Source organism: Lepidochelys kempii, chromosome 28 (assembly GCF_965140265.1).
Source record: "Lepidochelys kempii isolate rLepKem1 chromosome 28, rLepKem1.hap2, whole genome shotgun sequence".
NCBI lineage: Eukaryota > Metazoa > Chordata > Testudines > Cheloniidae > Lepidochelys > Lepidochelys kempii.
Window position 1 is genome coordinate 1,386,679 of NC_133283.1, and position 16,967 is coordinate 1,403,645.

A 16,967-nucleotide genomic window follows, 5' to 3' on the forward strand; every position below is an offset into this window, starting at 1 on the left:
TAACCATTACACTCATCTAGTCTGACCTTGTGTCTAACGCGGGCCGTAGTAACACACCCAATAATATCTCCGTCGAACCCAGAGCGTCGGCCTAGGCTAGACGATCTCTTTTAGAAGATATCCAGGCTGGATTTATGAAGACGGCGAGGGGTGGAGAATACAGCCGGCCTGCAGACCGGCCCAAAGTGAAAAGTTAGGACCTGACAAATTATTTCTCATGTTAGAAAAAAGCCAGAGGTTGTCACAGAAACGTCAAAGAATGACCGAGATGCATTGGCACACGGCTTCAGGGGAGGTCCAGGAGCATCAGTTGGCTGGATTATCCATCTAGCTGGGTGCACCCAGGCTAAACCTGGGTTCAGAGGAGCCCCTGGCGGAAAGTCACCCTCAGGCGTCAAGCAGCACAGCCCGAGGCTCCCAGCTCCCGGTGGGGAACAAGCCAGACCCTTCTGCGCACTGGATCCGCTGGAATTCAGCTCGGGGGCGGTGAACAGATTTTCATCCTCCCCCGGCCAGGGCAGCTGCTGCAGCTTCAGCAGAGCTGACTGAGCACGTGTGTGAGGCTGACCCTGCTCCGGCCGGAGTCCCCGGGCCCGATCCTGCGGGGGAGGGGCCGGAGTCCCCGGGCCCGATCCTGGGGGGAGAGGGGCAGGGGTCCCCGGGCCCGATCCTGCGGGGGGAGGGGCAGGGGCTGGAGTCACCGGGCCCGATCCTGCGGGGGGAGGGGCCGGAGTCCCCGGGCCCGATCCTGGGGGAAGAGGGGCAGGGGTCCCCGGGCCCGATCCTGGGGGGAGCCTGGGTCCCCGGGCCCGATCCTGCGGGGGTAGGGGCAGGGGCTGGAGTCACCGGGCCCGATCCTGCGGGGAGAGGAGCCTGGGTCCCCGGGCCCGATCCTGCGGGGCGAGGGGCTGGAGACCCCGGGCCCGATCCCGCGCCGCCCCATTGTTCCGGCCGCAGAGACATTTTGTATCTGGAGCCCGGCCAATCTGCGGCTCCGCCCTGGTCGCCTGGCTCCGCTCGCCCCGCCCCAGGCCCGGGCCGCGCCGGAACAGCTGGGGGGGCGGGGCCGGGAGAACAAAGCTCAGAGCCCGGGGGCGGGGCAGCTCCTGGGGGCGGGGCTCGGGCCCGGCCCGGGGGCGGGGCAGCTCCTGGGGGCGGGGCTCGGGCCCGGCCTGGGGGCGGGGCAGCTCCTGGGGGCGGGGCTCGGGCCCGGCCCGGGGGCGGGGCAGCTCCTGGGGGCGGGGCTCGGGCCCGGACCAGACGCTGCTGCTGCCTCCGTGGGACCCGGGAGACCGGGCTGGGCAGCGGCTGCTCCCCCCCGGGGTCCCTGCGTGGGGGGCCCGTCATTAACCCCTCCGTGCCCGGCCGGGGGGGGGTTTCTCCAGCCGGGACCAGACCCCGGGCAGCCCCGGGCTCTGCTTGCCCCAGCCGGAGCCCCCCCGGTGAGTGAGACCCCCCGGTGGGGGGAAGCGACTCTCTGCCCCCGGGAACCGGGGAGAAGCCTCGGGGCTGCCTCAGCCCCAGCGGAGCCGCCGCCAGGATCTGCCCCCGGCCCCGCTGGGATGGGGGGGGCAGAGACTGGGGCCCGGCGGGGGGGTCCCCTGGGGGGTGTCGGGCGGGGGGGGAGAAGCCGGAGTTGCGGGGGGGGGGAAGGTGGGGGGGGGTTGAACTGTCTCTGTGCAGCCAGGAAATTCCCGGGGGGGGAAGTGGGGGGCGGGGGAAGGGGGGAAGTTAATTGGATCCTGTCCCTGTTTGTGCCACTCGCCTCTCAGCCCCGATACAAATTCCCTCCGGCTTTTCCCCTTTTCTCTCTCAGCATCTCACACGTGGCTGCAAACTCCGGGGCGATTCCCCCCCTTTCCCCTCAAATGATCCGCTCTCTCCTCTCTCCTCATCCCCCCCGTCTCTCCCTAATTCTCAAATGTCCATTTAAAATCTCCTCCCATTTGGGGGGGTTTTCCCACCCCTTTTATCTGCACTAATTTGTGTTTGTTGACGTGGGAGATCGTTGCCCTGGGTCAGGGATCGGGGGCTGTGTGGGGAGCCCTGAGACAGGCTGACTCTGGGGTGGGGATGGGGTGTCCCTTCTCTGCCAGCAACAGGGCCGGGGTGGGGAGGGGGGAAGGGAGGAGCCAGTGTCCCCCATGGAGCCTGCCCAGTCTCTTTGGTTCTGCTCTTTTCTAGCATTTAATTCAGAGAATTTGTTACTGGGGAGGCTGAAAAATCTCTCTGTGGGTTTAGCCTGGCAGGAGGGGCCAGGTCTACACTGGAATAAAGAGATCAAGTATTTTACCAGCATGGCAGAATGTAGGGTGTCTGTCTGCAGGGAAAGGGCCTGGGGGAAGCCTGATGTGAAATTCACTAAAGCCTGTTCTGAAACCCCCACAACTGCCCTTCTCATCCAGCCAGGCCGTAGAATGACATCCATGTTTCCCTCCAGTTCATCCGGTACTCCCACGGGACAAGGGAGAGAAATGGCTGCAGAGGAGCCCGTTCAGGTAGGGATTATTGGGGGGTTGCTGGTGGGGTCCTGCAGGAGGGAGAGGGACAGCAAATACCCCGGAGAGGGGAAGGTTTGCACCGTCTGGGTTGGAGCGGGGCAGGAAATGCACAGGGTGAAGAAAGGGAGGAGGCCAGGGAGTGGCAAAGCTGCCAGGACCAGTTTAATAAGTGGCCTAGATTCTAGGAACAGACCCATGAGTTCAGCGGTGGAAATGCCCTGATTTGTGGAACAGGAAATAACCCACCTACATGGGGCTAGGAAAACTGACCAGACTCCCAGTGCTGGAGCCTGACCCGACTAACCAGCGGGTGCCGTGACTTATGAAGGGGGCCCCCACTAGTCAGGTTTGGGGAGCTTCCCCTCCCTTCATATCCAGCTCCATACAATGCAGAGGGTGTTGGGCTCCTTACCAGGGAGCTCTCCCTGGACCCTGCTAGGGGCTCCATCTCCTGTATCAGTCTGTGGCTAGTCGGCGTGTGATGGTTCTGCTGGGCGTGTGATGATTCTGCTGGGAGAGAGGAGGGGCTCTCTCTTCGTCCCCTCACCCTGGTGTTTCCTGGATGCTCTGAGCATGTGGTCGGACAGAGACATCCCTTAGGGGAGGATCTATTAATGGAGATTCTCTATGTCCTAGTAAGGAGGAGAGGATGGAAGGTAATAAAATACAGGTAGGATCTGATGAGAAAGAGTCAAATGGAAAAAAAAGAGACCCTTTCAATTACATCATATAATGGCAGACAGCTAAAAAGTGACACGTTTTTAAAGTGCTTATATACCAGTGCTAGGAGTCTAAATAATAAGATGGGTGAAGTAGAGTGCCTTGTACTAAATGAGGATATTGATATAAGGCATCACAGAAACTTGGTGGAATGAGGATAATCAATGGGACACAATAATACCAGGGTACAAAATATATCGGAAGAACAGAACAGGTCGTGCGGGTGGGGGAGTGGCACTAGATGTGAAAGAAAGCATAGAATCAAATGAAGTAAAAATCTTGAGTGAACCAAACTGTACCATAGAATCTCTATGGATAGTAATTCCATGCTTGAGTAATGAGAATATAGCGGTAGGGACATGTCACTGACCACCTGGCCAGGATCATGATAGTGACTGTGAAATGCTCAGGGAGATTGGAGAGGCTATTAAAATAAACTCAATAATAATAATGGGGGGGTTCAGTTATCCCCATATTGACTGGGTACCTGTCACCTCAGGACGGGATGCAGAGATAAAGTTTCTTGACACCTTAAATGACTGCTTCTTGGAGCAGCTGGTCCTGGAACCCACCAGAGAAGAGGCAATTCTTGATTTAGTCCTAAGTGAAGCACAGGATCTGGTGCAAGAGGTGAATATAGCTGGACTCTTTGGTAATAGTGACCATAATATAATTACATTTAACATTCCTGTGGTGGGGAAAACACCTCAGCAGCCCAACACTGTAGCATTTAATTTCAGAAAGGGGGACGACACAAAAATGAGGAGATTAGTGAAACAGAAATTAAAGGGTACGGTGCCAAAAGTGAAATCCCTGCAAGCTGCATGGAAACTTTTTTAAAGACCCCATCATAGAGGCTCAACTTCAATGTACACCCCAAATTAAAAAAACATAGTAAAAGAACCAATAAAGAGCCACCGTGGCTAAACAACTAAGTAAAAGAAGCAGTGAGAGGGGAAAAAGGCATCCTTTAAAAAGTGGAAGTGAAATCCTAGTGAGGAAAACAGAAAGAAGCATAAACTCTGGCAAGTGAAGTGTACAAATATAATTAGGAAAGCCAAAAAAGAATTTGAAGAACAGCTAGACAAAGCCTCAAAAAGTAATAGTAAATATTTCTTTAAGTACATCAGAAGCAGGAAGGCTGCTAAACAACCCGTGGGGCGACTGGACGATCAAGGTGCTAAAGGAGCACTCCAGGACGATAAGGCCATTGCGGAGAAAGTAAATGAATTCTTTGGATTGGTCTTCACGGCTGAGGATGTGAGGGAGATTCCCAAACCTGAGCCATTCTTTTTAAGTGACAAATCTGAGGAACTGTCCCAGATTGAGGTGTCATTAAGGGAGGTTTTGGAACAAATTGATAAACTAAACAGTAAATAAGTCACCAGGACCAGATGGTTTTCACCCAAAAGTTCTGAAGGACTCAAATGTGAAATTGCAGAACTGCTAATTGTAGTCTGTGACCTGTCATTTAAATCAGCTTCTGGACCAAATGACTGGAGGGTAGCTAATGTGACGCCAATTTTTAAAAAAGGAGGTGATCCTGGCAATTACAGGCTGGTAAGCCCGATATCAGTACCAGGCAAAGTGGTTGAAACTCTAGTAAAAGAATAAAATTGTCAGACACAGATTAACATAATTTTGTTGGGGAAGAGTCAACATGGTTTTAGTAAAGGGAAATCATGCCTCACCAATCTACTAGAATTCTTTGAGGGGGTCAACAAGCATGTGGACCAAGGGGATCCAGTGGATATAGTGTGCTTAGATTTTCAGAAAGCCGTTGACAAGGTCCCTCACCAAAGGCTCTTACACAAAGTAAGCTGTCATGGGATAGGAGGGAAGGTCCTCTCATGGATCGGTAACTGGTTAAAAGATAGGAAACAAAGGGTAGTATAAATAGTCAGTTTTCAGAATTGAGAGAGGTAAATAGTGGTGTCCCCAAGGGGTCTGTTGTGGGACCGGTCCTATTCAACATATTCATAAATGATCTGGGAAAAGTTGTAAACAGTGAGGTGGCAAAATTTGCAAATGATACAAAACTACTCAAGATAGTTAAGACCCAGGCAAACTGTGAAGAGCTACAAAGGGCTCTCTCAAAACTGGGTGACTGGGCAACAAAATGGCAGATGACATTCAATATTGATAAATGCAAAGTAATGCACATTGGAAAACATAATCCCAACTATACATATACAATGACGGGGTCTAAATTAGCTGTTACCACTCAAGAAAGAGATCTTGGAGTCATGGTGGATAGTTCTCTGAAAACATCCACTCAATGTGCAGCGGCAGTCAAAGAAGCCAACCGAACGTTGGGAATCATTAGGAAAGGGATAGATAATAAGGCAGAAAATATCATGTTGTCTCTATATAAATCCATGGTACGACCACACCTTGAATACTACATGCAGATGTGGTTGCCACATCTCAAAAAAGATCTATTGGAATTGGGAAAGGTTCAGAAAAGGGCAACAAAAATTAATAGGGGTATGGAACAGCTTCAGTATGAGGATGTGCTGCATCCGAGAGTGCTAAAGGAGTTGGCAGATGTGATTGCAGAGCCATTGGCCATTATCTTTGAAAACTCATGGCGACTGGGGGAAGTCCCAGATGACTGGAAAAAGGCTAATGTAGTGCCCATCTTTAAAAAAGGGAAGAAGGAGGATCCTGGGAACTACAGGCCAGTCAGCCTCACCTCAGTCCCTGGAAAAATCATGGAGCAGGTCCTCAAGGAATCAATTCCGAAGCACTTAGAGAGGAAAGTGATCAGGAACAGTCAGCATGGATTCACCAAGGGCAAGTCATGCCTGACTAATCTAATTGCCTTCTAGGACGAGATAACTGGCTCTGTGAATGAAGGGAAAGCAGTGGACGTGTTGTTCCTTGACTTTAGCAAAGCTTTTGACACGGTCTCCCACGGTATTCTTGCCAGCAAGTTAAAGAAGTATGGGCTGGATGAATGGACTATAAGGTGGATAGAAAGTTGGCTAGATTGTCGGGTTCAACGGGTAGTGATCAATGGCTCCATGTCTAGTTGGCAGCCGGTATTAAGTGGAGTGCCCCAAGGGTCGGTCCTGGGGCTGGTTTTGTTCAATATCTTCATAAATGATCTGGAGGATGGTGTGGATTGCACCCTCAGCAAGTTTGCAGATGACACTAAACTGGGAGGAGAGGTAGATACGCTGGAGGTTAGGGATAGGATACAGAGGGCCCTAGACAAATTAGAGGATTGGGCCAAAAGAAAACGGATGACGTTCAACAAGGACAAATGCACAGTCCTGCACTTAGGACGGAAGAATCCAATGCACCGCTACAGACTAGGGACCGAATGGCTCGGCAGCAGTTCTGCAGAAAAGGACCTAGGGGTTACAGTGGATGAGAAGCTGGATATGAGTCAACACTGTGCCCTTTTTGCCAAGAAGGCCAATGGCATTTTGGGATGTATATGTAGGGGCATTGCCAGGAGATCGAGGGACGTGATCGTTCCCCTCTGCTTGACATTGGTGAGGCCTCATCTGGAGTACTGTGTCCAGTTTTGGGCCCCACACTACAAGAAGGATGTGGAAAAATTGGAAAGAGTCCAGCGGAGGGCAATAAAAATGATTAGGGGACTGGAACACATGACTTATGAGGAGAGGCTGTGGGAACTGGGATTGTTTAGTCCACGGAAGAGAAGAATGAGGGGGGATTTGATAGCTGCTTTCAACTACCTGAAAGGGGGTTCCAAAGAGGATGGATCTAGACTGTTCTCAGTGGTAGCAGATGACAGAACAAGGAGTAATGGTCTCAAGTTGCAGTGGGGGAGGTTTAGATTGGATATTAGGAAAAACTTTTTCACTAAGAGGGTGGTGAAACACTGGAATGCGTTACCTAGGGAGGTGGTGGAATCTCCTTCCTTAGGTTTCAGAGTAACAGCCGTGTTAGTCTGTATTCACAAAAAGAAAAGGAGGACTTGTGGCACCTTAGAGACTAATCAATTTATTTGAGCATGAGCTTTCGTGAGCTACACTTCATCCGATGAAGTGAGCTGTAGCTCACGAAAGCTCATGCTCAAATAAATTGGTTAGTCTCTAAGGTGCCACAAGTACTCCTTTTCTCCTTCCTTAGAAGTTTTTAAGGTCAGGCTTGACTAAGCCCTGGCTGGGATGATTTAATTGGGGATTGGTCCTGCTTTGAGTAGGGGGTTGGACTAGATGACCTCCTGAGGTCCCTTCCAACCCTGATATTCTATGATTCTATGATGATAAGACTGGGACTTTTCAGCTTGGAAAAGAGATGACTAAGGGGAGATATGATAAAGGTCTATACAATCATGATTGGTATGGAGAAAGTATATAAGGAAGTGTTATTTACGCCTTCTCATAACACAAGAACTAGGGGTCACCAAATGAAATCAATAGGCAGCAGGTTTAAAACAGACAAAAGGAAGTATTTCTTCACACAACGCGCAGTCAACCTGTGGAACTCTTTGCCAGAGGATGTTGTGAAGGCCAAGGCTATAACAGGTTTCTAAAAAGAACTAGATAAGTTCATGGAGGACAGGTCCATCAGTGGCTATTAGCCAGGATGGGCAGGGATGGTGTCTCTAGCTCTGTTTGCCAGAAGCTGGGAATGGGCAACATGGGATGGATCACTTGCTGATGACCTGTTCTGTTCATTCCCTCTGGGGCACCTGGCATTGGCCACTGTCGGAAGGCAGGACACTGGGCTAGATGGACCTTTGGCCTGGCCCAGTGTGGCTGTTCTTATGCTCCTCTCCCCCACAACCAGTGGGGCTGTGAGTGGGGCAGCAGGCACTGAGTGTGGGACTCTTGCTCTTTCAGGGGCCAGTGACCTTCGAGGAGGTGGCTGTGTATTTCACCAGGGAAGAGGGGGCTCTGCTGGACCCCACTCAGAGAGCCCTCTACAGAGACGTCATGCGGGAGACCTATGGGAATGTGACCTCGCTGGGTAAGGATTCCTGTCCCCTCAGTTCTTAGAGGGGGAAATGCAGAGTTAAGGTTCACAACACCCCACAATTACACACACACTAACATGTACTTCCCTGCTACAGAACACTCTGGGTACTGCACAAAGTCCAACACCGTCTCTTTGCTAAAGCCAAATAAGGATTTAGGTCCAGCGTAACAAACCGAAGCTTCCGCACTCAAACACTGAGCCTACTCTACACTCACCGGCTCAGACTTGCAAACCAATACCACTGTGCAAGCCCGGTCTCTCTGGGTCTAGCCCTGGGGGAGGCCATGTTTCCGCGCTGTCCAGCCCTTAGCACTGCAATCAATTAGTGGGGAATTAGCAGTCTCTAGACTGCTCAGTCCACTTGATCCTGGCTGAGTAACAGTGAGTCTGTGAACACCTGTCCTCAGGCAGAGCGGGGCAGCAAGCAGTTAGGGGCTCTGGCTTGCAAACAGGGCAGAGGACCACAGTCTATGAGCCCAGGCCCTTAGTCAGGGTGGGCTAGCAGGCAGTTAGGGGCTCTGGCAAGGGTAAGCACCAGACACAGGCCTCTGGCCAAATGTGGGGAGGCTGCCACCCCAGGGGTGAGGTGGTAGGGGGGACCCAGGCCAACCCTGCTCCACCGGGTCCCAGCCCACGGCCCTAACAGTGGCAGAGTGCTGCACCACCGGGTCAGCGGGGATCTACCCACAACACGCCAACCTGTCAGGCCAAGGCCCAACCAGACGGTCGTGTAGTTTCCCTGGGCTACTTCCTACCTCCCCATAGTCTGCTACCTCCATGCTGTAGGTGTCCTCTGTCTCCCCGGGATGGGTGGTCAGCAGTAGCCCCAGGCATTTGTCAGCACCTTGCTCAGCCAGCGGCCCTGGGAGCTCTGGCCAGGCATCCTGGAGCTCCCCATCAACGTCCTGCTCCGGCAACAGGGGGGAAGCGTCCATCTCCCTTGGCAGCTCCAGCGCAAATAACGGCCATCCTTTTGTACTTCCACTTCCTGTCCTGCCCCTCCACGTCCGGTGGGGTGGGCATGGCTTTCCTGATTCTGAAGCCCAAAGGGCGGGTTATGGTCCTTCCAGGTCTAGCTCTGAGGGAGGCCAGGCCTCCTCGCTACACACTCCCCTCCCCTCACCGTGAGGTTTCCTTCTGAGTCATTGTCTTCACTTTGCCATTGATCAACCTTGGAGTCTTCTAGAAGTATGCCCCCAGGCTGCTGGCAATCTCCGTGACAAGAACATGCCCTGGTGCACCTTCACTGACACAACCTACAAACACAGCGCGGAAATGAGGCACGCTTGGTCCCTCAGGGTTCACATGGACCTCTCTTCATCCCACAGTCACAGCTCTGCCAAGCTGCTCCAGCTAATCCCTCCACCTTTCAATTACGGCTATGCTTTCTGCATGTGATCTTTAGAGCACTTTAAAATAGAACTCTGAACCCCCATATTTTGGAGTCAGAGGGGAAAACTTCCAAGAGGAACTTCTGCAGAATGCAAGAAAAAGGCACAACACACATTGTCTGAAACTATCAGCGGTCGGGCTCCATCTCAAATTCATGGGTGTGGTTTAGGTTCAAAGGCCGCAGCATAAACCCTCTTGAGCCAACTCAAAGAGGCAGTGGGGGCTACGTACTACCTGAGATAAATGCCAAGTGAAAGAAATCAGTCCGGGGACAATGAGAACCATCGTTTCAGCCCCAGCTGTGGGTAAGAAACTATGACAAGAGAAAGATGATTTTGTAAAACAGCTGCCAAAGGGAATGGGGGGGCCTGTATCTTAGGTATCTCTTTAACAGATCTCCCCCAAGTTGAGCCACTAACCCTTCCCTGAATGCCCATGAAAAATGTACCCTGCTAATTTCAAGAGACTCCAAATACACATGTGGAATTCAGGGTAGTTCGAATAGTTGGTCTTTAAACAGAAAATAATGCTTCCATCGAGCTGCTGCCTCTCGCGGAGGTGGATGGCCTACGCTGATGGGAGAACCTTTTCCGTTGCTGTAGCGAGTGTCTACACTGACGCACCACATCAGGACAGTCGCAGGGTCTCAGGTGTAGACAAGCCCTGGGATACGACATTCAGTGACACCCCCAGTCCCTCCTTTTCCTGACTGCGCTGAATCCCTTCAGTCCGTGCTCACCAGTCCCGGCTTTCCTACACCTCTCCCATTGTCTCTGGGTTTCTCTCTCTGATTCAAAAGCAGGACTTCCCCTCTGGCTGGAGTCTTTAATTCCTGGAACAGGGAGTTACTGACTCTGTGTTTTAGGAGCTGCCTTGCCAAGATGGCCAACGGCATATTGGGCTGCATTAGTAGGAGCATGGCCAGCAGATGGAGGGAAGTGATTATTCCCCTCTATTCGGCACTGGTGAGGCCACACCTGGAGTTTTGGGCCCCCCACTACAGAAGGGATGTGGACACATTGGAGAGAGTCCAGCGGAGGGCAACGAAAATGATTAGGGGGCCGGGGCACAGGACTTACGAGGAGAGGCTGAGGGAACTGGGGTTGTTTAGTCTGCAGAAGAGAAGAGTGAGGGGGGATTTGATAGCAACCTGCAACTACCAGAAGGGGGGTCCCAAAGAGGATGGAGCTCGGCTGTTCTCAGTGGTAGCAGATGACAGAACAAGGAGCAGTGGTCTCAAGTTGCAGCGGGGGAGGTTTAGGTTGGATATTAGGAAAAACTATTTCACGAGGAGGGTGGTGAAGCACTGGAATGGGTTCCCCAGGGGGGTGGTGGAATCTCCTTCCTTAGAGGTTTTTAAGGCCCAGCTTGACAAAGCCCTGGCTGGGATGGTTTAGTGGGGGTTGGTCCTGCTTTGAGAAGGGGGTTGGACTAGGTGACCTCCTGAGGTCTCTGCCAACCCTGTGATTCTATGAGCAGTGTCTGGCTGTGTGTGTTCCCAGCAGAGATGGGGATGGTTAAATCCCTCATACGCAGAGCGTCCTGCACCTTTGAGCACCTGAGGAGCTGCCCCCAGGATTTGACTGTTTTAAAATGGGCTGGGGTTAAAGTAATAGACTCTTTGTGACAAATGTCCCATGAACTCCCCTGATCTCCCTTGTTTTCTATCCCCTGAGCAGGGTTTCCCGTTTCCAAACCTGATGTGATCTCCCAGCTGGAACGAGGGGAGGAGCCGTGGGTGCTGGATCTCCAGGGCTCTGAGGAAGGAGAGATCCCGAGAGGTGCCTGCGCAGGTGAGGGATCATTAAACCAATTCAAATACACTCTGTGGCTGAAGGAAATACCTGGGACTCGCTAAAAAGGCCTTGGGAGCTCTCGGAGTTCAGGAGTATCCCCAGGAGGCCTTGTACCCTATGGGCAGCTATCGCTCACGGCTTCCCACCCATCCTGACTGACACCCAGCAGCAGCTCCCTCCCTGATGGGATGTGGAGGCAGAATTGTTCCCCTCCTCTCTCCACTAAGGAGAAGAGTTTTGGAGAATTCAGCTACTAGATTTTTTTCTGTCTCTCCAGCTCTAATTTTGATTTGTTTTCCCCTTTTCCATCCCTGTTTCTGATGTTTCTCCCTGTGTCCTAGCAGGTGCTTGGATGGTGAATGAGAACGAGGAGCTGAATCCTGAGCAGGAAGATGCTGAGCAAGTGGAAGCGCACAGGGAATTATCACAAGGATCGAAAGGGAATGTGTCCAGGTGTTGTGTGAGGGGGAAAGCCTGTGAGAGCCAGCCCAGGCCAGAGAGGCAGCAGGGAAACCAGCCCAGGGAGAAAGTGGGTAAATCCATTAATTGTCAGGGGACTCACCAGGACTCCAAGGAAATCACAGCCGAGCAGAGAATACCTACAAGAAAACACACATGCACTGAGTGTGGGAAACACTTCAGTAGCCACTCAGACCTTATGAAACACAAGCGAATCCACACGGGAGAGAGGCCCTATGGATGCGGTATGTGTGGGAAAAGCTTCAGCCAGAGCTCTCACCTTATTCGGCATCACAGGATCCACTCAGGAGAGAGACCTCACGAGTGCAGCAAGTGCGGGAAAAACTTCACTCTGAGTTCTGCCCTTATTAGACATCAGAGGATCCACACGGGAGAGCGACCCTATCAGTGCTGTGAGTGCGGGAAAACCTTCACTGACAGCTCAGCTCTTATTAATCACCAGAGGACCCACACAGGAGAGCGACCCTATACATGCTGCGAGTGCGGGAAAAAGTTCACTCGGAGCTCAGGTCTTATTATACATCAGAGGATCCACACAGGAGAGCGACCCTATGAATGCTGCAAGTGCGGGAAAAGCTTCACTGTCAACTCAGACCTAATTAATCATCAGAGGATCCACACAGGAGAGAGGCCCCATGAATGCTGCGAGTGCGGGAAAAGCTTCACTCAGAGCTCAGCCCTTATTAGACATCAGAGGATCCACACAGGGGAGCGACCGTATAAATGTTGTGAGTGCGGGAAAAGCTTCTTTGTCAAGTCAGATCTTATTGGACATCAGAGAATCCACATGGGAAAGATCCCCTATAAATGCTCTGAGTGCGGGAAAACTTTCACGCAGAGGTCAGCCCTTGTTACACATGGGAGGATCCACACAGGAGAGAGACCCTATGAATGCCATGAGTGCAGGAAAAAATTCACTGTCAAGTCAGACCTTACTAGACATCAGAGGATCCACACAGGAGAGCGCCCCTATGAGTGCTATGAGTGTGGGAAACAGTTCAGTCAGAAATCAAACCTTAGCGCTCATCAGACAAGCCACACAGGCGAGACACCTTATCAATGCTGTGAGTGTGGGAAAGGCTTCAGTGTGAGCTCTGCCCTCATCATACATCAGAGGATTCACACGGGTGAGAGACCTTATCGCTGCTCGGTGTGCGGGAAAGGTTTCATCCGCAGCTCACACCTGAATAGACATCAGAGTCTCCACAGGAGAGAGAGACAGCACAAAAACTTTGTGTAGGGCTGAGAAGTTTTTTTTGTTTGGTGGTGGTTTTTTTAACCATATTTGCTAATTCCCACACAGCAATCTTTTGGTTTGTTTGCACCATTTGCATCACCCTGTTCTCTCAGCTCCCCCAGGTTAGTTGCCCTCTTTTGCCTTTTCACAGATCGCCCTTCTCTGGGGTGACTCCCGTGGTCCTTTCTACCAACTCCTTTCTCCCAGGAGTCTTGGGAGCGTGTGTCTCTCTGGCCAGGAGTTTCCATCAGCCCCAGGTGGGGGAAATAGGGGTGACCTCAAGTAGCTACACTGAGCGAAAATCAACCTGGGCTTTGTCTCCTCTAGGATTTTCCAGCCTGCTGGAGGTAGCGATCCTCATGTAAACACCCTGCTGTATGTGCCGTGCTGACATAGCCCAGGGGCTGGGGTTAGCTCGCACCTTCCCCTTTGACCTGTCCTAATCGACACCAATGTTCCTGCTCTGGAAAGGCCCTGACCATCACCTTTATACTGGCCCCGCTCTAGCAGAGCGAGTCTTAGTCACCAAGTTCCCCCTTTGGCAACAGATTGTCTCATCCCCAGTTGTTCTCACGCTGGTCCAGGTTGTGCTGGGCAGCAGGTATTTTTCTTTTTACCATTTTTCTTATTGAAAATCTATTTCAATATCACAAAGAGGAGGAGCAGGAGTGGGACAAATGTATCATTTCAGTCTTTGCAACACTGGCAGGAAATGGGGTGAGTCGACGGGATTCCCTCCTTCCCCATCACTGTCACTAGGCCCGCTCACTCCAGCAGCGCTGGGGTCTGTCTGAGCCACAATGGAGCTTATCCACCTATATTCTACCCCTCCACCTCCCAAACTTAATAGCACCGATTTGATCCTAAATTTGACTCGTTATGGAGATGAAAGATGAAAGTGTCCCAGACCTGGCTGGGGAATTCCAATGGATCCCAAACACCATGCGATCATTCCCAGTTTAAATCCCAGTTTCTGTCTATTGACAAAGCCACTCCTGGGCTTTTTCCCTCTTGAGCTGGGCTCATTTGCAGATGAGAAGGTCAGCAGTTTTTCCCTATTACGATGCTTTTTTCTCAATAACACAACTCTATAATAATGAAGGGCTGTTGAGTGAAGCAGGTGTGAATGGATCAGTGGAGAAAGCGATGGGGAAATCGGCTGTCTTGATTTCTGAGTAATCAAATGTAACCTGCTCTGGAATTTCATGTTGTATGAACAAGAAAGTGACTTATACCGCTCTGTGTTGCAGGTTTTTCTCTCTCTCCTGGAGGCCATTTGGTCACATATCTGAATATTAGTTTTGTAGCTCAGATTTATCAGGGACTTTTGGAGAAATGACTGTTTGCTAAACAAGTACTGTCTTATTTTATTTTTGTCTTTTCCCCACCACTGCATGAGGACATGGAAGAAGCTCAAGTGGTGTTCACTCACCAGGAGAGGATGCTCCGAGCCATCCAGCTTGCTAACAAGGAAACAGTAGTGGGTTTAGGGCTCTGCTCCAAAATGGTGAACAACAGCACACCCCAGATTGTGCAACTAACTGAAATAACTGGGTGCGTGTGGCCTATGATTTGGGAAACGCTGTCCCTGCCTGTGTTGATGTGGAGAAAACAAAAGTGGAATTTTTGGCAAACTTGCACTTGGGAGATGCTGCAAATATTCATTACAGTGAAATCAGTAGCTACACACTGTCTTTTTTTATATATATTCTGCTCCTTTGGTGACTTATAGGGATTCTGCTGCAGCTGTATATCATTCTTGGGGGAATTCTGCACCAAAAATTGAAAATTCTGCACACAATAGTTTAAAATTCTGCATATTTTATTTGTCAAAATAAGACAATGTAATCATGCCAGCTTCAATTATTTTGGTAATTTATTTCCAATTATCTGTCAGCAAGTATGTCTCTAACAATACAGACCCAAAAAAAAAATTCTGGTGATTTTTTTTTGACAAATAGATTCTGAAGTACAATATCACTCCAAGGCTGAGGTGGGGGGAATGTGAAAGAGAAATAGTGTATAGGAGAACACCGACCCAAGCTTCAGTTATTTCAAATGGAATTTGTTTTGACAAGCTCTAAAGTAAAATTACTGAAGGAGACAAGTTGTGTAAACTTTTACTCAATTAGACTGTACGGGTCACTGAGTTCCTCGCTTCTCTGCAAAGCAAAGATGTAGAACGTCTGTCAGGAGAGGCCCACGGTGCTTTTTATGAATGGCAATGGATGCATGAGGAAATAGGTAGCTTGGTTTGGATTTTTTGGGGGTTTTTTTTTTGGTGGGGGGGGTTGGCTATCCATTATTTTTATGGGAGCCGAGACCCCTTTTCCTTTTTTAACAAAGCCCATTGTCACAGCTCAGACTTTTAACCCTCAAGCCGGGCTACGGAAACCTCCCCAAAACTTTCCTTGGTGTTTTCACTTTGGAGATCTTTGGGGTTCAAACCTCAACAGTGCCTGTGGTTCGGAGCAACCGATATTTTAAGAAAACTGCTGGGTTAATTCAGACTCTTCCATGAGGCAGACTTTGGGCTATCGTCAGTTTGGATCAGACCGTGGTGTCTGTAACCAAGGCGTCCTTCACTCCTCACATGCCTGGAGACTTCAGGGGAGTGACCGCAATGTTGGGTGAGCTGGAATCCTCAACCATAAAGACCAAGGTAAAGGTGGAAGCCCTTTTGCACCAGCACCTGCCTAAGAAAGACGGACATTCCAGGACTCCCAGACTGATCCCCTCTGGGGAAGGAAGTTGTAACCTCAACACCAGGCTGTGCCAGCCTTGACTTGTCTCCTCGTACCTGACACAGCTTGCGAATGTGGAGTACTGAGCCGGCGACCCCATCGCCTGGTTCCTTGACTGCAGCTCTAGATCCTTCTCCAGGGGAGTCGAAAGAGCTGCAGAGTTGGAATCACTTGTCAGTTTCAATCTCAGATGGTTACTTGTTCTATTTTTCATGCTTTGTTTTTATCACGTGGGAACTATCCCAGCCTTTCTATTCTACTGCGTTGCGTGCAGGTGTGTGTGTGAAACCTGTCGCAGCCACTCAAGGAAGGAGCTAAAAACAATTCCCAAATCTAAATAACCCTAAAATGCTGCCCTAGAAAATGGTTGAACATGTGCTCCTCGTTCGGTGAAAGTGGTCAGAGAACCTGAGCTGGCGGATACATACCGTTAAAACTCTGTGCATTAAGGTCTGTGTCTATTTTAAGGTTTTTAATCTGTAGAAGCCACCGGGAGGTTAGCGATATGCTGGTGAGGTCTAAGATGGACGCTCCAAAGTTGTGGCTTAAATGTGAACAATGTGGACAGCTGCCTCCTTGGGTTCCTGTTTCAGGGTTTATAAGGGCTGATTTTCTGCTTTATAATTCTGATGATTTGGCTGAACTGATGATTTGATTCCAAAGCAAGATCATTGTTAACTGAGTGATTTCCGGATCTGGCCTGATCGAGATCCCAGTACTGTGTGCCCCAGAGTTAGCTGAGTGGTGTTAATAGTTTAGGTTTAGTTAGATGTGGTGTTCATTTTTGTTTGTTCATTTTAATGAAATGTATAAAAGGGATATTGAGTCTTGTCTTCCACTAAGCTACATGGCCAGAACCGTAGAGATCAGCCAGCCCGACTCGGAGCCTTATCAACTTCCTCAATATTAACTCTTAGGTTCTCAGATGGGACCAGCTGGGGGAGGCCACACGCATCTCATCCTAGGGGGCTCACACAAGGGAAAATGAGCTCCCAGCGCAGACTTTCAGGAGTAGTGAGGGTGGGCGTGGGCCAGCGTGTCTGTCTGCATGATGAGAGGTTGGTGGAAGGGGGTATCTCAGCCGGTGGGAGAAGTGGCTCCGTCCCATCCCCTCTGCTCCCCATATGTGCCTGGAGCA

The 16,967-nt window shown here is 50.7% G+C and overlaps 1 protein-coding gene across 1 annotated transcript in view; it reads left to right on the top strand.

Moving 5' to 3' along the window:
- Positions 1 to 1,246: 1,246 nt before the first annotated feature.
- The window catches only part of LOC140904144 (uncharacterized), a 30,559-nt gene continuing 14,838 nt past the window's right edge, over positions 1,247 to 16,967 (top strand). Inside the window, exons 1-6 of the mRNA XM_073326456.1 lie at positions 1,247 to 1,442; positions 2,406 to 2,498; positions 8,045 to 8,171; positions 11,252 to 11,365; positions 11,710 to 13,084; positions 15,612 to 15,747. Of these exons, the coding sequence (XP_073182557.1) occupies positions 2,418 to 2,498; positions 8,045 to 8,171; positions 11,252 to 11,365; positions 11,710 to 13,084; positions 15,612 to 15,747 (1,833 nt within the window). The 5' untranslated portion in view covers positions 1,247 to 1,442; positions 2,406 to 2,417. The remainder of the gene's footprint in view (positions 1,443 to 2,405; positions 2,499 to 8,044; positions 8,172 to 11,251; positions 11,366 to 11,709; positions 13,085 to 15,611; positions 15,748 to 16,967) is intronic.